The 25,307-nt window shown below is 42.5% G+C and overlaps 2 protein-coding genes across 9 annotated transcripts in view; both read right to left on the reverse strand.

Moving 5' to 3' along the window:
• LOC117460575 (killer cell lectin-like receptor subfamily B member 1B allele C) overlaps window positions 1-25,307 on the reverse strand; it is a 461,418-nt gene that overhangs the window by 55,053 nt on the left and 381,058 nt on the right. The window lies entirely within an intron of this gene.
• mef2d (myocyte enhancer factor 2d) overlaps window positions 1-25,307 on the reverse strand; it is a 159,617-nt gene that overhangs the window by 5,911 nt on the left and 128,399 nt on the right. For 4 of the 8 annotated variants that reach the window (XM_034101629.2, XM_071206006.1, XM_034101628.2 and 1 more), the window contains exons 7-12: window positions 24,469-24,641; window positions 20,051-20,080; window positions 16,399-16,507; window positions 15,502-15,685; window positions 12,379-12,447; window positions 3,460-3,510 (exon numbers count right to left, since the gene is read on the reverse strand). In XM_034101629.2, coding sequence (XP_033957520.1) covers window positions 3,460-3,510; window positions 12,379-12,447; window positions 15,502-15,685; window positions 16,399-16,507; window positions 20,051-20,080; window positions 24,469-24,641 — 616 coding nt within the window. The remainder of the gene's footprint in view (window positions 1-3,459; window positions 3,511-12,378; window positions 12,448-15,501; window positions 15,686-16,398; window positions 16,508-20,050; window positions 20,081-24,468; window positions 24,642-25,307) is intronic. The other 4 variants (XM_071206008.1, XM_071206009.1, XM_071206007.1 and 1 more) reach the window with 3 other exon arrangements.

A 25,307-nucleotide genomic window follows, 5' to 3' on the forward strand; every position in this document is an offset into this window, starting at 1 on the left:
ATGGGCAACCTGCTTCTGTAAAGCGGCATGTAACCGTATAATAAACGTATTATATTCTTTGCAAGCTCTTGCGGGGCCGCATGAAATGAAGTCGCGGGCCGGATTTGGCCCCCGGGCCTTGAGTTTGACACCCCTGGTCTAGAGTTTGGAGAGTTCTAGGTTTCTGGGTCTATTTCATAAGAGAATGTTAATCGTTCAAATCCTCAACGCCTGTTAATATTAGGTTTAGGTAATGGCAGTCTATACTTTGAAGGTGTGTGTACTTTACACCTTCAAAAAGGTACTTTACCGAAATATCCCAGAACCAAGTAGTATCCAAACTTCTCCAGTCAAACGATACCTGCTTCTGATCGTTCGTAGTCAGTTTTAGAAACAGATGATTGTGTGGGGTTTTGCTACTAAGAAATATGAGTATTATTTCTTTGTAATAATGCGATTTGTTACTAGCCCACTAACGAAGCAGCAAACAAGCATCCTCCTTACACAGAGAGGGTATCAGAGGAAGTGCTATCGGCATGATTTAAAGGGGATTGCCAATAGAGTATTATTGTAGGCCATATTTTATGTGAAAACGTGAAAATCTCCGCAGTTTGTGTTAACCGTAGACTTTATATTTCAGGCATCTTACAAAAAATGCATTAAAAATTACATTGACTTCAAGACAAGGGAACTGAAAGTGGTAAAACTAATTTCCTGGTTTGAGGGTTAGGGTTCAACTGGATCAGTCTGCTGACGATAATCACGTCCGCAAACCGGTGTTCCTGCTCGTATCAATGGAGCTTTTATAGTTCTTTGGACGATGGAGAAAACACTTTTGAATAAGCCGCTCGAGATGTGATGTTTGAGATGAGTCAAGACCCACACATCCGAGTCTGTGCTTCCACCTTCTCTCTCGGATCAGCCCCCCCACCTTCACCCTCTCTGAGTGGAGTCTGTCACTTCCTGAGTCTGTCACTCCGACGGACACCAGCTGTTGACGCTGCACTGCTCCTTTGACGACGGGGTCGACGGGATGTTTCCTTTTCCCCAACTCTCCGCCTCCCTTCGCTTGACACGGTCCATCTGCATTTGAAGCTCCCAATTACTGCGCTTCGCCCCTCGGGTGTGTTCTGAGATGTCATATCACGAGCCATCTGCAGCACGGCGTCTCTAATATTCCCTCAATTACCGGCAGACTGACGGGAATCTAAGATATCGCTCCTCCGGGCGATCTGCGGCACTCAAATGTGCTCCGTGTCCTGCTGACTAATGCTCCTTCCTGCTATCCACACACACACACACACACACACACACACACACACACACACACACACACACACACACACACACACACACACACACACACACACACACACACACACACACACACACACACACACACACACACACACACACACACACACACACACACACACACACACACACACACACACACACACACACACACACACACACACACACACACACACACACACACACACACACACACACACACACACACATCTCTCAAGATCTTGTACTTGAGTATAAGTACTCAGATGTTGTACTTGAGTAAAAGTAGAAGTACTCAGATCTTGTACTTGAGTAAAAGTAGAAGTACTCAGATCTTGTACTTGAGTAAAAATAGAAGTACTCGGATCTTGTACTTGAGTAAAAGTAGAAGTATAGTCTTGTTTTGCACACACACACACACACACACACACACACACACACACACACACACACACACACACACACACACACACACACACACACACACACACACACACACACACACACACACACACACACACACACACACACACACACACACACACACACACACACACACACACACACACACACACACACACACACACACACACACACACACACACACACACACACACACACTCCGGTGACAGTGATGAAGGCGAGTGGAAACCCCCCCGAACACAGCGAGCACAGCCAGAAGCAGAAAGTGTGAGGAGAAACAGCCCTGTGTCCCAGAATGCACTGCTTCTCTGAGGAGCTGCACAATCGCTCTCAGATTAAGTGAAATTCAGACAGATTTACTGAAGAAGTCGTTTCGGAAAAACAACGTGTTGTACATAATTAAAGGTTCAGGCTGTGATTGGTTGTAGCTTTGCATATTTTAAAGGAGCACTCCGTCGGTTTTACACACGGTTAGGGCTCCTCGGTTCGTGGAAGAAACCTTTAACCAAATATTCACGATATAACGTTCCCTCTTTTAAATCTAATATACTGCATTTTGTCAAATATGAACTAAGTGTTTAGTTTAGTGTATATTTTAACATTACAGTCCTTCTTTGCGTTTATGCACCAAACTAATTCCTTGCATCTGTACATGAACTGGCTATACACCTGATTCTGGGAGGTTTGAAATGGATAGATTCCAGGGGTTCAAGATGGATGAATGTAGAACATTTAAATTACAGATTTAAACCACTCAATTATAGCTGTTTAAATTGATTGACGGGTAAAAGTACTTTAACAAGCAGTTTCCTGTCTCTACGGATTGTCGACATTTTAGATAATTCCTTGTGTTATGAGCCGAGATCTTGGATCCATCGTCTCATTCCGCTTCTACCTCCTCTATCCTTCTTTAACTTATGGAGCTTATGTTATCGTAACCTCTGAAGTACTTATAAGTATGCTTATACCTTTGCAAACACTACTTTTAAAAACAGGATCATAATTAAGCATATTCACTTAATTCTGTGACACTTTCAGCCCTGACATAATTCCAATTCCTCAATTATGTCAGGGGTTGAGTTTTTGTGTGTCGAGTTTTGGGGTTATTTTGCTGTTCTGTCCTCCCTGTCGTTAGTCTCCCTGGTGTGTCTGATTGCCTGATTGTGTTCACCTGTTTGCCTTGCCTTGCCTTGCCTTGCCTTGCCTTGCCTAGCCTAGCCTAGCCTAGCCTAGCCTAGCCTAGCCTAGCCTACCCGGCTGTTTCTCGTCTCGTGATTACCCCTCCCTGTATTTAGTGTCTTCCTGTGTTCAGTGTTGGTTCATTATTTGTCGTTCATGTCTCCCTTCATGTTGGAGTCCTTTTTGTTCGGATGCTACCTCGGCTACCGGTTCATGGATTCTTGTTTTTTCAGCTTTTGTGAATAAAGCTCGCCTTTTGTTCCATTTTGAAACCTGCTTCCCTGCTCAATCTGCATTTGGGTCCTATTTTTCCCCAACCCTGACAAATTAATTCATGGTCAAATGTAGCGCAGCTTCTGCCTGATTGAGCCCGTAGAAACGAATCTTCTTTAATCTGTTTTTAGACAGGCAACACGTCTCTATTTCAGTAGCAAACTCTTTTTAAAAACTGTGCTCTAGTTCCTCATGCAGCAGGTATTTTGGTAGCGCAGCGTGCTGTGTGTGTGTGTCTGTAGTGTGTGTGTGTGTGTGTGTGTGTGTGTGTGTGTGTGTGTGTGTCTGTAGTGTGTGTAGAGAGTACAGTACCAGCAGAGGCCGTCCTCCCTGCCAAAGAGCAAGTTGGACTGAGAGGCCAAGCTGCAGAGGAGGGGGAGGAAACAAAGAGACAAGCAAGTTTAAAAACGAGAGCTCCGACAGCACGGACACAGCGGGACGGAGGCCAGGCGCGCTCCGTGGCAACAGAGGAACAGTAAAAAGGCTCAACAGCTGCTTCAGACATGTTGCTAAGAGGCAGAGCGGGAAGTGTTGCTGCTCACACACACATTTCACTTTCTTCCACACGCAATGCATTCTTACAGTCCGCTCCAATAGACCTGGAAACATCGGCAAGCCAACGGGAGTTTAGAAAGGAATATTCCCTAAATTCTCCAACAGTGTATTTTATTTAAGAGCCTGCTATAAATACAAGTGTTTCATTGGACTGGAGGGATGACATACGGCAGGGGGGTCAAACTCAATTTCATCGCGGGCCACATCAGCATTATGGCTGCACTCAAAGGGCCGGTTGTAACTTTAAGACTATATAAACATACATATATAAATATTTAATATATATACAAATATTATATTACTTTATTGCCTCTGCATTGGATTATTATTGGATAGGGTAAACACTTCAGAAATAACTACGTCTGAAAGAAGAAGCCTAGGGCAAATAAGTGCAAGTCTCTTCAGTGAGAATGTCACAAAATTATTTTAAAAGAAAAGTCAAATTCTGAAGAAAGTGATATTTAAATAAAAAAAGTGACATTTTGAAAAAAAAGTAAAAAAATAATAATCTAATGTAAGATGCATTGTGGGACATGTAGTTTATGGACATGGTGCATCTGTAAATCGGCCTGTAACCGTATAATAAACATATTACATTCTTTCAGAGCTCTTGCGGGCCACATGAAATGAAGTCGCGGGCCGGATTTGGCCCCCGGGCCTTGAGTTTGACACCCCTGACATAAGGCATGTTTTAGCAGAATGGAGACGGCAGCCCTTTGTGTTTCCCTTTTATGAGAGAAGTGACGGTAGATGCATCATGTGTTGTATGCAGTCAGTCTGTTGGGCTAACGTGATGCCTATCAGCTGCTGCTAGGCAACAGACATGTCTTTCTATCAACAGCTGCTTGTCCTGTTTGACTGGAGGGATGAACTTATGCACGGGAGATGGCAACCCTCATTGGACACAGTTTACAGCTTACAGAAAATGCAATTGTGATTTCTTTGCATCCAATACGCCAGACTGATGTATGTTGGCCGATACGCCCGACACCATGAGAAGACACACGCCACAGCTTCAAGAACGATGCCGAGATCTTCACTGACTTGATGAAACATGCGCAGCGTTTACTAAAAATGACGGTTGGCTAACTTTGTAAGCCTCGAACGTCACCAAGTGTGTGGGTTCCCAGCTGTGTGCGTCACTTTTTAATGTCCCCTGGTTCTGTTGTGCTTTGAGCGTCTTGCAGCGTTTTGTTTACACAGCGCTTTTAGTAAACGCATGTATCTGTTTTGGCATTAGCATCGTTTCTGAAGCTGCAGCGAGTGTCTCTTAGTGGAACTGTTCCGCGTTGGCACCTGTGGGCCACCGTACTAATCTGAAGCACAAATCAATTTGCTACTGATAAGCAGACACTTTTCATACACAGCAGGTGGGGTAGGTAAGTTTCAGAACCCGGCTCGAGATACACTTGTTGTTATATTCCATGGAATGCTCTTAACATCCCGATAGCAATGAATATCTGAAGTGCTTTGACAAAAAATCCATAAAAAAATGTCATCTGTGGAAGCCGTGATACTGTGAAAAGCAATCCGACCAATCGGATTGGCCCGGCTAAACGGCCAATCCGTTTAGCCGGCGTGGTCGTGCTTTTCACAGTACTTCAATGACTCGCCAGCAACAGGCGGCCACTTTCACCATGGCAGCGTTAGGTTCAACATCGTCTACTGGTCGCAAAAGAAAAAATGTAACGGAACAAATTAAGAACAAAAAGAAAGTGGAAACTAGGAGAAGTCGAACCAGAGGCAATATCGGAGTTGCTTTTCAACGATGGAACACAACGAGTTGAAATCTGACGCCGTGGTCGCTCTTTTTCTCTTGGACGGGTAATCATCTGTTTCGTATGGTTTACAATTCCCTTGAACTATACAGCAGCCAACCTACGTCATGTGCGCGGTCGTGTGTGTGGAGGAGGTGCTCTGTGAGGAAGTCTGAAGGAAGGGGCGGATTCTTTTCGGCTGTGTACTTTCAAATTCTAGCGCACTCGAGCCGGTTTCTGAAACGTACCCCACCTTTAAAGGCTGCATGCAAAGTGTAATAATCACCAATAGAACCAATGACCATAAGCATCCAATGGCCGCACAGTCTACACGTCTTTTGCTCAATTAAACTATAGCAGGTAGCAGCACGTGTAATGAAGCGTCTGCTGTGGTGTCTTATGTGTACTCTGGGAAGGCTTCACTGAGCAGCCTCTGATAGCATGCGCGCACTGTGCCCTGCTGATTACAAACAGTGTGTCCTGTAAGCATGTCAGCAGTGTGTGTCTTTATTCCCAAACAACAGCTGAGAGAAGGAGGGAGAGAGACACAGCCTGAGAGAGAGGAAATGTGAGAAGCAGGGAACTTCAGCCAGCGATAAGACACTTCATCCACTCCACAGTTATTGATGTGTAGCCACGAATGGATCAAATGGACACAAACAACGGTGATGCACGAGCACACGATGTCCCGAGGAGTTGTTTCCCTGCTAAGATGTACCAGTCTGCAGATAACACATCGACGCGGAGAGGAAACCAACAACAGCATGGCACCCGGAGAGCAATTCTATACAGACGGGGACACGGGCTAAATAAGAGAGGCAGCCGAGATATATTAACATTTAGATTACGGGAGAGAAGGGGAGTCAACAGGTCCAGATTTAACTCAAAGCAGGAAGTAAGGAATGATTAAATAAAGGGGGGGTGGGAGAGGGTGAGATGACAGAAATGATTTCGCGGTGCCGAGTTTAAGTGTGGACGACAGCGAAGGCGGCCGAACCGGCGGTCACCGTTTGATTGGACGGAGCTTTGTTTGAGATGAAATCAGAAAGCAGTCTGGGCCGCAGACGCGTCCGTCGTGCAGAGAGGACAGACACTGGGATGGCACACACAGATGGATAAACCTGCGCCGTGTTTATTCTGCTGTCGAACCGGAGCGCAGAATAAATCCCTGCTTGTTCAGTAAAGTCAGGATTAGTGATCCAAATGTCTCAAAGAACACAACAGATACACTTAATTTAGTCACTTGATACTTACTACTTAACACTTAATACCCTTAATGCTCCTTTTCAGGTTCACATCAGTGTGTAGTGTCTCCACTTTAAAGAGTCCTCTCCTGCTGATGTTCAGGTGTATATCAGTATGTAGTGTCTCTACTTTAAAGAGTCCTCTCCTGCTGATGTTCAGGTTTATATCAGTATGTAGTGCCTCTACTTTAAAGAGTCCTCTCCTGCTGATGTTCAGGTGTATATCAGTATGTAGTGTCTCTACTTTAAAGAGTCCTCTCCTGCTGATGTTCAGGTGTATATCAGTAGGTAGTGTCTCTACTTTAAAGAGTCCTCTCCTGCTGATGTTCAGGTGTATATCAGTATGTAGTGTCTCTACTTTAAAGAGTCCTCTCCTGCTGATGTTCAGTGTATATCAGTATGTAGTGTCTCTACTTTAAAGAGTCCTCTCCTGCTGATGTTCAGGTGTATATCAGTATGTAGTGTCTCTACTTTAAAGAGTCCTCTCCTGCTGATGTTCAGGTGTATATCAGTATGTAGTGCCTCTACTTTAAAGAGTCCTCTCCTGCTGATGTTCAGGTGTATATCAGTAGGTAGTGTCTCTACTTTAAAGAGTCCTCTCCTGCTGATGTTCAGGTGTATATCAGTATGTAGTGTCTCTACTTTAAAGAGTCCTCTCCTGCTGATGTTCAGGTGTATATCAGTATGTAGTGTCTCTACTTTAAAGAGTCCTCTCCTGCTGATGTTCAGGTGTATATCAGTATGTAGTGTCTCTACTTTAAAGAGTCCTCTCCTGCTGATGTTCAGGTGTATATCAGTATGTAGTGGATCTACTTTAAAGAGTCCTCTCCTGCTGATGTGCAGGTGTATATCAGTATGTAGTGTCTCTACTTTAAAGAGTCCTCTCCTGCTGATGTTCAGGTGTATATAAGTATGTAGTGTCTCTACTTTAAAGAGTCCTCTCCTGCTGATGTTCAGGTGTATATCAGTATGTAGTGTCTCTACTTTAAAGAGTCCTCTCCTGCTGATGTCCAGGTGTATATCAGTACGTAGTGTCTCTACTTTAAAGAGTCCTCTCCTGCTGATGTTCAGGTGTATATCAGTATGCAGTGTCTCTACTTTAAAGAGTCCTCTCCTGCTGATGTTCAGGTGTATATCAGTATGCAGTGTCTCTACTTTAAAGAGTCCTCTCCTGCTGATGTTCAGGTGTATATCAGTATGTAGTGTCTCTACTTTGAAGAGTCCTCTCCTGCTGATGTTCAGGTGTATATCAGTATGTAGTGTCTCTACTTTAAAGAGTCCTCTCCTGCTGATGTTCAGGTGTATATCAGTATGTAGTGTCTCTACTTTAAAGAGTCCTCTCCTGCTGATGTTCAGGTGTATATCAGTATGTAGTGTCTCTACTTTAAAGAGTCCTCTCCTGCTGATGTTCAGGTGTATATCAGTATGTAGTGTCTCTACTTTAAAGAGTCCTCTCCCGCTGATGTTCAGGTGTATATCAGTATGTAGTGTCTCTACTTTAAAGAGTCCTCTCCTGCTGATGTTCAGGTGTATATCAGTATGTAGTGGCTCTACTTTAAAGAGTCCTCTCCTGCTGATGTTCAGGTGTATATTAGTATGTAGTGTCTCTACTTTAAAGAGTCCTCTCCTGCTGATGTTCAGGTGTATATCAGTATGTAGTGTCTCTACTTTAAAGAGTCCTCTCCTGCTGATGTTCAGGTGGATATCAGTATGTAGTGTCTCTACTTTAAAGAGTCCTCTCCTGCTGATGTTCCGGTGTATATCAGTATGTAGTGTCTCTACTTTAAAGAGTCCTCTCCTGCTGATGTTCAGGTGTATATCAGTATGTAGTGCCTCTACTTTAAAGAGTCCTCTCCTGCTGATGTTCAGGTGTACATCAGTATGTAGTGTCCCTACTTTAAAGAGTCCTCTCCTGCTGATGTTCAGGTGTATATCAGTATGTAGTGCCTCTACTTTAAAGAGTCCTCTCCTGCTGATGTTCAGGTGTATATCAGTATGTAGTGCCTCTACTTTAAAGAGTCCTCTCCTGCGGATGTTCAGGTGTATATCAGTATGTAGTGCCTCTACTTTAAAGAGTCCTCTCCTGCGGATGTTCAGGTGTATATCAGTATGTAGTGTCTCTACTTTAAAGAGTCCTCACATGTCTCCATGCTTTATTGTTCTCATACTGCCTGTGCTGCAGCACCTCTTTTCACCCTCTGTCTGAAACCAGAGCCCAGTCTGCTCTGATTGGTCAGCTGGCCGGCTCTGTTGATCTATCGTTAAGGTGCAACTTGTAAAATGTAACTTACAGATATCCCCTTCAAACTTCCCCACGTCATTACTCACATTAAGATCATTATTTTTCAGATTTTTCTCAAGTGTTGACATGTTGTGTTTAAAACGCAAATAGACAACAATAGTCAAATAAACTTCTAAGTGTATATTTTGTTTGTACGGGTCCGAAAGAAGACATGTCCTGGAAGCAAAACAGACCCGAATCTCAAACCTTTCATCTTAAAGATTAGAAACACTTCACGGTATATAAAAACTATTTTTATTTCCCCGAGTGGAGAAGCTATATCTGGATTTCGCTAATTCCCTTGAGAACAAGCGCTGGCTCCTTCTTCATGTCCTGAGTGTTTCACCAGATCTGCCTGCTGAATAATTTCATGCAATCTGGACGTCCATTTGTTAAAACAGGGCGATGAGAGGAGCTCTGCTGACTATATCCTGCTTTCTCAAAGACACACAACCCCCCCAGGAGCCACAGCTGCTGGATACAATAACAAACAACCTATTATCATATTTTCATGGACAATTTTCAGCTTGTCAGACGGAGAAACACACACCAGTCTCCCTGCTGACACATCGCATTACTTCAAGTGTCAGTTGTTGAACACACTTCTGTTATCTTCATTTCGTTGTGTGTGATAGACTGTGAGCAGCTGCGGTCTCTTGAATTGACTTCAAGCAAAGACATTTCTAGGGTCCGAGCGCCGACACCGCCAGGTCAAGGTTTGGTGTTATTATGTCTAAAAATAATCACAGTTTGGAGGGCCGACACATGTTTGGGTTCGTGCACCTAGAACGCAGTCTTTGTATTGTTCCTACATGTATGAGGTTTGGTGGGTGTATCAGTATGTAGTGTCTCTACTTTAAAGAGTCCTCTCCTGCTGATGTTCAGGTGTATATCAGTATGTAGCGTCTCTACTTTAAAGAGTCCTCTCCTGCTGATGTGCAGGTGTATATCAGTATGTAGTGTCTCTACTTTAAAGAGTCCTCTCCTGCTGATGTTCAGGTGTATATCAGTATGTAGTGTCTCTACTTTAAAGAGTCCTCTCCTGCTGATGTTCAGGTATATATCAGTATGTAGTGTCTCTACTTTAAAGAGTCCTCTCCTGCTGATGTTCAGGTGTATATCAGTATGTAGTGTCTCTACTTTAAAGAGTCCTCTCCTGCTGATGTTCAGGTGTATATCAGTATGTAGTGTCTCTACTTTAAAGAGTCCTCTCCTGCTGGTGTTCAGGTGTATATCAGTATGTAGTGTCTCTACTTTAAAGAGTCCTCTCCTGCTGATGTTCAGGTGTATATCAGTATGTAGTGTCTCTACTTTAAAGAGTCCTCTCCTGCTGATGTTCAGGTGTATATCAGTATGTAGTGTCTCTACTTTAAAGAGTCCTCTCCTGCTGATGTTCAGTTGTATATCAGTATGTAGTGTCTCTACTTTAAAGAGTCCTCTCCTGCTGATGTTCAGGTGTATATCAGTAGTAGTGTCTCTACTTTAAAGAGTCCTCTCCTGCTGATGTTCAGGTGTATATCAGTATGTAGTGTCTCTACTTTAAAGAGTCCTCTCCTGCTGATGTTCAGGTGTATATCAGTATGTAGTGTCTCTACTTTAAAGAGTCCTCTCCTGCTGATGTTCAGGTGTATATCAGTATGTAGTGTCTCTACTTTAAAGAGTCCTCTCCTGCTGATGTTTTCCCTCGCTTACCAGTCAGTCTGAGCTGAGCTATGTCATACCTATTTGTATGCTTTCACTGTCTGTCCATGGCCTTTATGTGCCTTGTTTTTATTCTTATGTGTGCTTTTTTTATCTATTCGTGTAATATTATATTTTATTATAATGTTATGTTCATTGTGAAGCACTTTGGCAAACCCTCTGTTTTTAAACTGTGCTATACAAATAAAGTGGATTGGATTGGATTGATGTTCAGGTGTATATCAGTATGTAGTGTCTCTGCTTTAAAGAGTCCTCTCCTGCTGATGTTCAGGTGTATATCAGTATGTAGTGTCTCTGCTTTAAAGAGTCCTCTCCTGCTGATGTTCAGGTGTATATCAGTATGTAGTGACTCTACTTTAAAGAGTCCTCTCCTGCTGATGTTCAGGTGTATATCAGTATGTAGTGACTCTACTTTAAAGAGTCCTCTCCTGCTGATGTTCAGGTGTATATCAGTGTGTAGTGTCTCTACTTTAAAGAGTCCTCTCCTGCTGATGTTCAGGTGTATATCAGTATGTAGTGTCTCTACTTTAAAGAGTCCTCTCCTGCTGATGTTCAGGTGTATATCAGTATGTAGTGTCTCTACTTTAAAGAGTCCTCTCCAGCTGATGTTCAGGTGTATATCAGTATGTAGTGTCTCTACTTTAAAGAGTCCTCTCCTGCTGATGTTCAGGTGTATATCAGTATGTAGTGTCTCTACTTTAAAGAGTCCTCTCCTGCTGATGTTCAGGTGTATATCAGTATGTAGTGTCTCTACTTTAAAGAGTCCTCTCCTGCTGATGTTCAGGTGTATATCAGTATGTAGTGTCTCTACTTTAAGAGTCCTCTCCTGCTGATGTTCAGGTGTATATCAGTATGTAGTGTCTCTACTTTAAAGAGTCCTCTCCTGCTGATGTTCAGTTGTATTTCAGTATGTAGTGTCTCTACTTTAAAGAGTCCTCTCCTGCACGTGGAGATGACAGATAAAGTCTATTGTGGCTAGACTGTAAACCCAACAGGAATTCGGCCATCTTTAATTTTACAGCATTTTTTGACCATTTCCGGCAGCTCCTTCAAATGTTGTTGAACAAAGTGTTGAATGTTATTTTCAGTGTGTGTAGCGAGTAAAAAGTCACAGCAGACCCAAGAGCGTTACAGACTATCAACTGATTATCAAACTCCATCTAATTCCAACCTCCATTTGATTTTAATGTAATCCATCAAAAATAAATGGCTTTGACAGCGAAGCTACGTCTAAATTATTCTTTCTAGTAGTGCTGCTGTGTCTGAGGACTTGGAGTCTATGAAGACTGCCGGCTGACAGCGACAGCTAAATGGCTGCAGAGTGAAATGTTAATGCACTGTGTGGTGTGCAGCTGAGCACTGGGACGCCGTTTGGTCCTGAACGCAGCATCAGGAGACGCCTTTTCCGAGCGACACGCTGCAGCGTCTCCCTCTTTGTTCGTGACACTTCCAAAGAGCTTCACATCTCAGAGTTACGTGCACGCAGATGCTTACAACCACACAAGTAACCCGTCTTAAACTGAAGCAGCGATGACGTGCAGACAGCAAAGCATTAACATGTAACACACAGATGGAAAGGACAGAAGGTTTTGCATTGATTTCTTTGGCTCCTAACCAAAGCCTGTGAGTGTAACTTTACAGGTAAAAAGGCATAGCAGAGCCGCTTAGCGCCAGATGCTAACATGTCATTCACCTCAGGTTAGCAGCAAAATTGGAGATGCAGTTAACCATCTCTGCATTCTGTTTCTCTGCACCCCACATGCTGTGGAGAAAAAGGGGAAGGGAGGACAAAACAAGAGACAGTTACAAGCTGCTCCCCATCCACAGGTTAGCCTAGCTTAGCCAGACGGCTAACAGAAAAAACTTAGCGCTAGCGGCTAAAATGCTACGACGCGCATGGTCCTGAAAAGTTTAAAATGGCTGCTTTCCCCTGCCTGTGATGTAATGAAGACTTTTCTTTTTGCCACTGCTTTTAATTGAACTATTCATATCTCACACTGCACTGTTTGTATATTGATTGTTGTGCTTTTATTTAGCTCTTAATGTGTGCATATGTATATGTCTTGTGTATATATAGGTATATACATATTTGTTTTTGCATTCGGGATTGTGGGAAACGGTATTTCGGTCTCTCACACAAACTGGAAGACTGACAATAACGTTGACTTTTTATTTTTATTTTATGTTGATTTGATTATCTTTGCTTTTTAATGACCATTTTCTTAATGTCTTTCATTTTTGTAAAGCACTTTCAATTGCTATTTACAAAGACTTGCCTTGCCTAAACAATAATATAAACACATGACTGACAACGACTTAGTGGAAGTAACTTTACAACAGAACATCTGATAAGAGACATGTTTTAAAAGTGTGTGTCGTGTGTTGCCGGATAACAGCTAGCAGACTAGCTACCAGGAGCTAAATGAGAGAAGGACCCCAGTGGGAGTGGGATCTGAGGGGGGTGAGTGGGAGGATGGGAGTGGAGGTGGGGAGAAGAGGCATGGAGTATCTAGGTCACCGCTAAGATGAATCAAACACAGCTGGGGTGAAAACACAGCTCCGCGCGGGAGAGGCTTCACGTGTTTCACGAGTCTGAGTCAGAGGCGGGAGAGCCACTTGGAATCCGTTTAGTTTAACCAGTGGAGAAATACTGTCCTGCATTCAGCGTGTATTACTTAACCATTGCATCAAAATGTATTTCAACTACCATTTTGTCTTCATTTACATTATTTAATTTCATATCCCATATTCCATCTACATGTATATAGACTTCTTGCACTACTGTTTATTTTGTATTTCTGTATTGTACACATGTTGCATCGTGGGAGGGTCTCAGGTCAGAAGCAATGAATTAATTAAAGTATTTTTTTATGCAGAATGGCCATTTTTTAGAGTAATATGCAACACTTTACTGCATTTTGGAGAGTAATAGATTACATGTAACAGGATTATGTAATCAGGATACAGAAAAAAGTAACTGTGTTCCCTTACACTTACTTAATACAAATAACTGTAGGCTGTTGACTGTAGGTATCTATGTAAGTGTATGTGTATGTATGTATATATGTGTATGTGTGTGTATATATATATGTGTGTGTGTGTATGTATTTGTGTATATATATATATATGTATGTGTGTATGTATATGTGTGTGTATATATGTGTATATATATGTGTGTGTGTGTGTATAGATATTAGTATATATATATATATGTGTGTGTGTATACGTGTATATATATATATATGTATATGCGTAGATATATGTAGGTGTGTAGGTATATGTGTATATATATATGTGTATGTGTGTGTATATGTGTATATATATGTGTATGTGTGTGTGTATATATATATATATGTGTATGTGTGTGTATATGTGTATATATACAAAAATAATTATTAATAATAATTATTATTATTATTTATAGATTATAAATAAATAATTTAGGGACAAGGGGGTGAGATTAAATAAATTATACTTCTTCTCACTCCTTTTCCAACACTAGATGTGGGACTGTTTATGTTGCTGCTGTTGGTGTTGTTGTTGTTGTTGTTGTTGTTGTTGTTGTTGTAAAGGTCACTTGTTTTGTTTTCTCTTACATGACTATGCACTGCAACATTTTTTATTTTGTAATTATTTATTTTACTAATAAATCAATCAATCAACTAATCATAATAAGAAATAATTAATATTATTGATCATTTCTTCTTTTCTAAGGTTACATTGTTCTGTTGTTTACATAACACACTGACGTAATAAACGTATTCATATTTGTTTTCTCTTGTATTTATTTGCATTGCATTTGGTTTTATACTTAGGTTACAGGCGACTCGTACGGTTACCAAACCTAAGTTATAATGAGTAATCAAAGAATGTGTGCATGCTTTTCATTTTGCAGGTATGTCTTCTTATACTGTCAGGGATCATAATACATACAATCCATTGTTGTTATTGTTTATTTTAATACTGTTTAGTCTTATTTTTATTCCAGATTGCCAATGTTATAATCCTGAACGCCACCAAGCGCTCTAAGTTACAGCTTCTGAAACGTCTACTGGCGGCGTTTCAAAAGGAAAAGGTTGTCCCTGGTCTCCGCTGTGTTTCCAGTCTCTTGCAACGTTTTTTCATTTGTATAATGTTTGCCTTTGCAGCAAAGTTGGTGAAGATGTTTTATTAAGTGGGTTTTTATATTTGCATCGTGTTCAAAAGCGCAGCGAGCTTCTCCTATCAGACATGTTTTGGGCCAGCGTATAAAGGAGAAGGAGTAGGAAGTCGCATAAAGTGGAAATACCTTAAACAGGGTTCATACACTTTTTCACCAATGACTTTCAATGACTTCTCCGTGACAAACATATGACTCTTTCTCAGCGCACCACTGAAAACTGTGTATTTTAACATGGAACAGGAAAATAAGGAACATATGAAACATGTTGTGCCTATCTAAAACAAATCAAATGGGCTTACTAGCTTCCACTAAAATCTCTCACCAGCAAAATACCTCGACAGTTAAATGCCATTTTACGTTTCATTACGATACGATACAATATTTATTATCATTATAGTATTACTATTTCGGCGATTAGATAAAATATAAATTATATTTGATGCAACTTTAGTTTAATTTCCACGACTTTTCCAGGTTTTCAATGACCGGAAGAACCCTGCTTAAATTAAGTTCAGTACTTAGTTACTTAAGGACTTAACTGCTCTAAGTTACATATTTCTAAAAGTCTTCTGGTGGCATTTGAAAGAGGAAAAGGTAAACAAAGGTTGTGAAAAACATGGAATGATTTAGTTAAATAAAGAGAAAGCAACTTACACCAAGTTACTGAGCGACGCCAGGCTCATCTGACTCGACTGTTGCTGCTGCTGCTGTTGCTGCTGCTGATGCTGCTGCTGCTGCTGCTGCTGTTGCTGGGAGACCACTGGTTGCTGTTGCCAGGCAGCCATGGACGGTGTGAACGTCTGCAGCGCGGTGAGATCTGCACTCGTCAGCTGGTACTCTGAGATAAAGGGAGAAAGAGAGAGGATGAGGAGGAGGATGATGAGGAGGAGGAGGAGGAGGAGGATGAGGAGAGGGGGGGGGGATTGTTTTTACATCACACAAGTTTTTCTGGAGCATCAATATTAATCAGAGCTAATCCATATTAATGGAGACCTTTGAAGTGCAAGTGTTCCACAATGAACAAAGTGAATATTCATAGTGGTTTGTGGCATCGCGCTGCAAAGGGTTTCAAGTATTTCCTCACGTGGCACTTGGAGATATTTCACGACACACAAAGCAGACTGTGTGTTTGACTCTGAGTCCTGTAGAAGACATGCTAAAGGGTTCTTAGATAAGAGAAGCCTGTATTGAATATTTAAATGCAGCTGACTTAGCGACAATTTCAGAAAGTAATCAGGTTACTTTTGAGACTAGATTGAAATTGAAAACACATCTATTTCAAAACACCAAGCAGTGTAGGCTTTGTATCCGAGTCGCCAGCACTTTAACTGAAGTGAATATATCTGCACGTTCCTTGTTTGATTCTTTATGGTCTTTGCACTTTGGATAAAAGCCTCAGCTAAATGATATGTAATTATTTTGTTTATTATTTACATTATACAGAGGTAACTCGTTATTTTAACGGAACATTACAAGTAACCCTCCCAACCCAAGTATTTACATTATATATTATTAACACACCTAGTATCGGAGAGAGTAAATGTGTCTTACCCGTATTGTAGGCCGTCTGCATGCCGGAGAAGGGTGCGAGGAGACTGGGTGTTGCCACGGAGACCACAGGTGTGGTGAGCGACTGGGAGACGCCTAGCCGCTGAGCATTCTGGGAAAACACAGAGATGGAGGGAGGAAAATGAGAAACAGAAAGTGGGATTCGGGGACTTTTAGGAGCGTTTGGAGGTGGCTTCAAGGAACATAATGACATCACTATGGAACACTCACGCTTCTATTGGCTAGCGCTTCAACACATTGTACGTGGTAAGCTAAGGGGCGGGACATCTCTAAGCGTGGAGACATGTCCCAGTAGAGACAATACATACTGATATACACCTGAACATCAGCAGGAGAGGACTCTTTCAAGTAGAGACACTACATACTGATATACACCTGAACATCAGCAGGAGAGGACTCTTTAAAGTAGAGACACTACATACTGATATACACCTGAACATCAGCAGGAGAGGACTCTTTAAAGTAGAGACACTACATACTGATATACACCTGAACATCAGCAGGAGAGGACTCTTTAAAGTAGAGACACTACATACTGATATACAGCTGAACATCAGCAGGAGAGGACTCTTTAAAGTAGAGACACTACATACTGATATACACCTGAACATCAGCAGGAGAGGACTCTTTAAAGTAGAGACAATACATACTGATATACACCTGAACATCAGCAGGAGAGGACTCTTTAAAGTAGAGACACTACATACTGATATACACCTGAACATCAGCAGGAGAGGACTCTTTAAAGTAGAGACAATACATACTGATATACACCTGAACATCAGCAGGAGAGGACTCTTTAAAGTAGAGACACTACATACTGATATACACCTGAACATCAGCAGGAGAGGACTCTTTAAAGTAGAGACACTACATACTGATATACACCTGAACATCAGCAGGAGAGGACTCTTTAAAGTAGAGACACTACATACTGATATACACCTGAACATCAGCAGGAGAGGACTCTTTAAAGTAGAGACACTACATACTGATATACACCTGAACATCAGCAGGAGAGGACTCTTTAAAGTAGAGACACTACATACTGATATACACCTGAACATCAGCAGGAGAGGACTCTTTAAAGTAGAGACACTACATACTGATATACACCTGAACATCAGCAGGAGAGGACTCTTTAAAGTAGAGACACTACATACTAATATGAGCCTTACATTTGCATAATAGGGCCCCTTTAAGGAATGTTGCCCTACATCAAGATTAACATCGTTATTGAATAAATAAATACTGCGATGACATCCATCTAACATTCACAACTAAACTCTATTTTCTTGGCTCTTTGCCTCCAGTGTCGTGAGAAAACCTGGTCGGGTTTCACCTCGTTTTTTATTCCCTTTTATGGGCCCATTGTCGGAGAACATGACATCATCCATCTTCAACAGTAATAATGATAATGGTTAGCATGTGCTTCCCACTGTACAGCAGAGCGGCTGCAGGGACGTTGTTGTAATGAGAACTATTTAATTACACTATTACTACTGAAAAGTTTCACTTGAATCACAGCTTGTTCTGCTTTTAGTCCACATGGAAAACCCATGCGTTAGTCTTTGCTTCACGAAACACCAATTCACTTTTGTGTCCCTCAGTTCGGGGTTTTATTGGCAGATTAAATAAAGACAAATCGTATAAAGCAAATGCAGTGATAAATGTGCAGGGCGGTGGATGATGTTTTTTTTTTGTTCACCCCTGCGAGGAAACCCAAGCACCTCCATTCCCCCCCGAGGCTTTAACTTTTTCATCGACACTTTAACATCTGCGTGCAAAGATGACAAGTGTCTCGCATCTCGAGGTGGCGTTGGCATGGCGTTATGTACCGTCACGGAGGAAGGTGTGATGAGAGGCTTCATGCCGACAGGAACGCATGCATCTACAAATCTGTGTGTGTGTGTGTGTGTGTGTGTGTGTGTTGAAAACGTATGTGTGTGCCATGGTGTGAAAAGAAGGTATGTGAGGATTTCAAACACAGTGAAAGGTGTTTGTTTTTTGAGTGTGTATGTATGCGGAGAAAAATGCATGAACACATGTCAGCATGAATGTGTGTGTGTGCTTTGGGGGGGGGGTGAAGGGGTCAGAGTGCCGACCTCCAATGTGTGTGTGTGTGTGTGTGTGTGTGTGTGTGTGTGTGTGTGTGTGTGTGTGTGTGTGTGTGTGTGTGTGTGTGTGTGCTCCATGTTGTGATGTTTTCTCACTGTGATCCTTTGAGCGTCGGCACTGAGATAAACCATACATGCACATGCTGAGCAAACTGCACACAGTCAGCTGGTCGCTCCGGTTCCCTCAATGTCCCCTCAATGTCCCTTTGTGTACTCTCAATGTTCCCTCAATGTCCCCTCAATGTTCCCTCAATGTCCCCTCAATGTCCCCTCAATGTTCCCTCAATTTCCCTTCAATGTCCCTTTGTGTACTCTCAATGTTCCCTCAATGTCCCCTCAATGTCCCTTTGTGTACTCTCCATGTCCCCTCCATGTCCCCTCCATGTTCCCTCCATGTTCCCTCCATGTCCCCTCCATGTCCCTCCATGTTCCCTCCATGTTCCCTCCATGTCCCCTCAATGTTCCCTCAATCCCCCCTCAATGTTCCCTCAATGTCCCTTTGTGTTCCCTCAGTTCCCCCTCAATGTCCCTTTGTGTTCCCTCAATGTACCCTCAATGTCCCTTTGTGTTCCCTCAATGTCCCTTTGTGTTCCCTCAATGTCCCTTTGTGTTCCCTCAGTGTTCCCTCAATGTCCCTTTGTGTTCCCTCAGTGTCCCCTCAATGTCCCTTTGTGTTCCCTCAGTGTTCCCTCAATGTCCCTTTGTGTACCCTCAATGTCCCTTTGTGTTCCCTCAATGTTCCCTCAATGTCCCTTTGTGTTCCCTCAGTGTCCCCTCAATGTCCCTTTGTGTTCCCTCAGTGTTCCCTCAATGTCCCTTTGTGTTCCCTCAATGTCCCTTTGTGTTCCCTCAGTGTTCCCTCAATGTCCCTTTGTGTTCCCTCAGTGTTCCCTCAATGTCCCTTTGTGTTCCCTCAATGTTCCCTCAATGTTCCTTTGTGTACTCTCAATGTTCCTTCGATGTTCCTTTGTGTTCCCTCAACGTTTCCTCAATGTTCTCGTAACGAACCCTCAATGTCCCCTCAATGTTCTCGTAACGTACCCTCAATGTTCTCGTAATGTTCCCTCAATGTTCCCTCAATGTTCCCTCAAAAGCTTCCTATTTTATGAAAATGTCGTATTTTATTCTTACTTTTAATTGATTTATATTTTACTCTCAGGAAACCCAACTCCCCCCTGTGATGAATAAAGTATTCCTGATCCTGCCTCTCTTTATTATCCGGCATCGCTCTGAGATTTTACCGGGCAAACTTCAAACTCCTTAAAAGTTAATTTGTTTTGGATTCAAGTGTCCAGCCCTCCTGATCTCGACTCTCCTTGAGTGCGTCTCCGCGTTGGGACTGTGAGAGGCTCGGTGTGTGTATTGAACTCTGAATCCTGCAGGAACCAGTGCAAGCAGCTGATTGGTTCCTGGTGTTCCCCCTCTCTTCTTCTACTCTCTTCAACCCTAACGAAGGTGCATGCTCGGTGAGATCACTCCACATCCACGGGGTTTAACATTCTGAAAGGGGTCTTCACCTCACTCACCAACTCCAGCTCTTCCTCTGTCTGCACGGCGGGGGGGGGGGGGGGGGGGGGGGAGTAAAACACAGAGGACCGTTACCTTTCCACTACTAACTGCAGTAAAATATGATCAAACATGTGTTATATTATAAGTTGTACCGATTAAATGTGCCGGTAGGTCCACGTCGAAGCATGCTTTGATCCGTCTGTATAATTGTTTGTCTGATAGCCAGGGTTTACGATCAGTTTTTAGGTGAGTTGTACTGAGGAACAAGTATAACAGCACCGACGGGTGAACAATAGTGTTTTGGTAACACGGGGTGTTCAGGTAACACTTAAAGACTTTGTTATGGAACGCAAAGCAGGGTAGGGGGCTAGTACACCCTCCTGAGGGTCCGGCTGTGGATGTCATGCGAGCAAAACATGGTGAAAACAATCGGTCTAAATTAACAATCGGGACGGAAATGTTCGGATTTCCAAAGGGAGGTTCTGTGAATAAATTAAAAATCAAGAACCGAAATAATTGAACTATTCATATCTTAGACTGCACTGTAACTTTTATCTTTTAATGTTTATTTTATTAGCTTTTCTTTTTAATGACTGATTTTAAATGCCATTTTCTTAATGTCTTTCATTTTTTGTTTTTCTTTTAATGTTTCTTTTATTATCTTTTACTGTTTTTAAATGCCTTTGTCTGAATGTCTTTCATTTTTGTAAAGCACCTTGAGTTGCCTGGTGCTGAAAGGTGCTAGAGAAATAAACTTAACTTGCCTTGCCTTGCCTAGCCTAGCCTAGCCTAGCCTAGCCTTGCCTTGATAGAGATATGTAATGTTCCATGGTTTGTTGATTGTGTGTTGCTGCAGATGGAAATTAGGTCAAATCTGACATCTCTTTTTTGAGATTAGTGCATTTTAATACATGGTCCTTGTTTAATTTAAATGCGTTTCGTACGGTGGCTGACGGGTGCAAACGTGCTACAACGGCCCAAAACATTTCCGTTTGGAGTACGATGCAAATATAAAAACACACATTTTTCAAAACACATCGAAATGAATGTTTCCATCTTGAGGAAACATGTGCAGTGTTTACTTAAAGTGGCGTATAAAATAAAAATAATAAAACTAGAAGTTCAAATACAACGGGAACTGTTTCCAGGGGACTCTAAAAAGTGATGCACACAATGAAAGGTATGTTTCCAACAACAGACACAGTCCAGCTTTATAATCCTGAACGTCACCAAGCGCTCCGTCCCTTTTTAGTGTCCCCTGGTCTCCCAGCTGTTTGCATCACTCTTTAGTGTCCCTGGTCTCCAGCTGTGTGCGTCACTCTTTAGTGTCCCCTGGTCTCCCAGATGTGTGCGTCACTTTTTAGTGTCCCCTGGTGTCCCAGCTGTGTGCGTCACTCTTTAGTGTCCCCTGGTCTCCCAGCTGTGTGCGTCACTCTTTAGTGTCCCCTGGTCTTCCAGCTGTGTGCGTCACTCTTTAGTGTCCCCTGGTCTCCCAGCTGTGTGCGTCACTCTTTAGTGTCCCCTGGTCTCCCAGCTGTGTGCGTCACTCTTTAGTGTCCCCTGGTCTCCCAGCTGTGTGTGTCACTCTTAATTGTCCCCTGGTCTCCCGGCTGTGTGCGTCACTTTTTAGTGTCCCCTGGTCTCCCAGCTGTGTGCGTCACTCTTTAGTGTCCCCTGGTCTCCGTTGTCTCTGAGCTTCTTGCAGGGTTTGGTTTCTGCAGCTTTTAGTAGGCGCTGCCATGTCTCCTCAAGTCCCTGAATGTTCTCTAAACGCTGCATGTGTTGTCAAGGTGCTGAAGATGTTTATTCATGATTGTTTTGGCACTTTTGTGTGTTTTATATTTGCATCGTAGCAGCACGTATCTCCTGCTGGAAATATTTTGGGGCGTTGTAGCGCATTTTCATGCACCCGTCGGCCACTATAACTTTGTGTTTGACACCGAAATCAGATTCGTTTTGGACTCGTTGCAGGCAAACTGCTCTGTTGCACCCCTCACTGAAACATGGACTTTATTTCTGTCTCTACTTTAACGAAACCTGTTTTTAGTGTCCGACTTAATGCAGAGTGTATTCCTGTCACGGTACAGCTTCGTGATGACACAGCGTTGACATTTGCTGTAATATTTTAAATAGTTTTCCTGCAAACTACCTTTCCACTGCTAGTTTCCTCAGCGGCACTCAGCGGCGGTAAGCGAGTCTTTTAATTGAACTCGCCCACAGCAGGTCACCTCATACGGGTCCATTGATTATGCTAATGATGAAATCTCAAGAAATCACACGCGCTAATGAACCGCTCGTTTCGTCAGGTTGAAAAGAGCGAGTAAGACGTGTAATAGGTTAAGGATGAGAACGTGAAAACCATCCTGAATAAGTGTTATTATGAAAAGGCTTTCAATTAACACTCAGAGCCCCTTGCAATGTTCTCTGTATCTGTCAAATTAGGAACTTTGTGAGCCGGGAACCACGTTGAAACCCACGTTGTAGACCGTTAATTTTATATATTTACGTATACCTCTTAATTCATATATACCTCTTAATGTGTGTTTATGTATATCGTTTAGTTATGTAATTGTAATCCCTGTAATGATGCTGTATGACAGGGGTGTCAAACTCTATTTCTTCACGGGCCACATCAGCATTATGGTTGCACTCAAAGGGCCGGTTGTAACTTTAAGACCATATATCAAAATATATAAATATTTAATATATATCAAATAATGTATTATATGACATTATTGCCTCTGCATTGGATTATTATCGGATAGGGTAATAACTTCATCATTAACTACGTCTGAAAGCAGAAGTCTAGGGAAAATCATTGCAGGTCTCTTCACTGAGAATGTTACAAAATGATTTAAAAAAAATCTAATTCTGAGAAAAAAATTATATTTTCAAGAAAATAAGTGAAATTCTGAGAAAAAAACTTGTTCTGAGAAAAAAAGTCAAATTTGAGATGCATTGTGGGACATGTAGTTTATATTATATTATTTACGTGCTTCTGTAAATCGGAATGTAACCGTATAATAAACATTATATTCTTTTCAATCTCTTGAGGGGCCGCATGAAATGAAGTCGCGGGCCGGATGTGGCCCCCGGGCCTTGAGTTTGACACCCCTGCAGTATGATGTCCTTGTTGTTCTGTTTATGTTTCTATGTTTCACGTGGAACTACTTGAGCAGGTCTCCTGGGTAAATAAAGGTTTAAAATGAAATATATGTGACGATATATCTGTGTGTGTATACGTGGGCGTTCAGGCGTGTGTCTGTATACGCGATGTCCCTGTTTGTATCAAACACAGAGACATTGACAATAAAGTCGACTTTGACTTTCATTTTACGGCTTTACACTTTGCTCCACACGAGACTTCAGATTTCCTAAAAACAAATCTCATGGAATTCTCGTTCTGTATTTACATTTTTAAGCAATCGGGCCGAATATTTTCCACATTCAGCGTCCCGTCCCCATGTGAGTTTGTCCCCTTGTGAGTTTGTCCACTCTAAGTTTGTCCCCTTGTGAGTTTGTCCCCTCTAAGTTCCTCTCCTTGTGAGTTTGTCCACTCTAAGTTTGTCCCCTTGTGAGTTTGTCCCCATGTGAGTTTGTCCCCTTGTGAGTTTGTCCCCTCTAAGTTTGTCCCCTTGTGAGTTTGTCCCCTTGTGAGTTTGTCCCCTTGTGAGTTTGTCCCCATGTGAGTTTGTCCCCTTGTGAGTTTGTCCCCTTGTGAGTTTGTCCCCTTGTGAGTTTGTCCCCTCTAAGTTTGTCTCCTTGTGAGTTTGTCCCCTCTAAGTGTGTCCCCTCTAAGTGTGTCCCCTTGTGAGTTTGTCCCCTTGTGAGTTTGTCCCCTTAAAGTGTGTCCCCTCTAAGTGTGTCCCCTCTAAGTTTGTCCCCTTGTGAGTTTGTCCCCTTAATGTTTGTCCCCTTAAAGTGTGTCCCCTCTAAGTTTGTCCCCTTGTGAGTTTGTCCCCTTAATGTTTGTCCCCTTAAAGTTTGTCCCCTCTAAGTTTGTCCCCTTGTGAGTTTGTCCCCATGTGAGTTTGTCCCCTCTAAGTTTGCCCCTCGTGAATTTGTCCTCTTGTGAGTTTGTCCCCATGTGAGTTTGTCCCCTCTAAGTTTGTCCCCTTACGAGTTTGTCCCCTCTAAGTTTGACCCCATGTGAGTTTGTCCCCTCTAAGTGTGTCCCCTCTAAGTTTGTCCCTGTGTGATTTTCCGTAGCGTCGACACTTTTGCTCCACACGAGACTTTAGATTTCCTAAAAAACATCTCATAATTTTCATCCAGAAGCAATCGGAACCAATCTATTCCACATTCAGTGTTCCTTGTGAGTTTGTCCCCTCTAAGTTTGTCCCCATGTGAGTTTGTCCCCTCTAAGTTTGTCCCCATGTGAGTTTGTCCCCTCTAAGTTTGTCCCTGAGTGTTTGCCGTAGCTCACCAGCTGCATGAGGCTCTTGCTCTGCGAGGTGATGACCCTCAGGTCCGGCTTGCGGCTGTTCATCTGAGGGCTGGGCGGAGGCGGAGATTTGGCCTGGACTACTTTCCCCATGCTGTTGCCGTTGGATACGGAGAGGAGGCCCGGGGAGGCCCTGGCGCTGATGTAGCCGTTAGCTGGAGAGAGAGAGAGAGAGAGAGAGAGAGAGAGAGAGAGAGAGAGAGAGAGAGAGAGAGAGAGAGAGAGAGAAAAGAGAGAGAGAGAGGAGAGAGAGAGGGAGAGGGAGAGAGAGAAAAGAGAGAGAGAGGTAGAGAGAGAGAGAGAGAGAGGGAAAGAGAGAGATTTTTTTTAAACACTTTTATTTAGATTTTCAACAACAATTAGATCATTTAACTAGACAACATGAGAGTGTATGTGTGTGTGTGTGTGTGTGTGTGTGTGTGTGTGTGTGTGTGTGTGTGTGTGTGTGTGTGTGTGTGTGTGTGTGTGTGTGTGTGTGTGTGTGTGTGTGTAAGGGCTGCACAATTAAAAAAACAACAACTGTGATTTCTTTTTTTTACCGATATTGCAATTTCAATATGATTTACAACACTGGAAGGGTGCATCGTTTTTTTTGCATTATTATTCTCAGTATCATTAAAATATATATTTCAAAGGACCATAATAATAATAATAATAATAATAGATGAAATGTATTATAGCGCCTTTCAAGGGACACCAGGCCGCTTTACATGGTGTGAACAAACCACCACACACACGTAAGCATGTAGTAAGTAGCAGTGGGAGAAGAAGGGGTGTTAGGGGGCTTTACTGAGTCGGCAGAATATGACTCGGAGGCAGGG

This window comes from Pseudochaenichthys georgianus, chromosome 16 (assembly GCF_902827115.2).
Source record: "Pseudochaenichthys georgianus chromosome 16, fPseGeo1.2, whole genome shotgun sequence".
NCBI lineage: Eukaryota > Metazoa > Chordata > Actinopteri > Perciformes > Channichthyidae > Pseudochaenichthys > Pseudochaenichthys georgianus.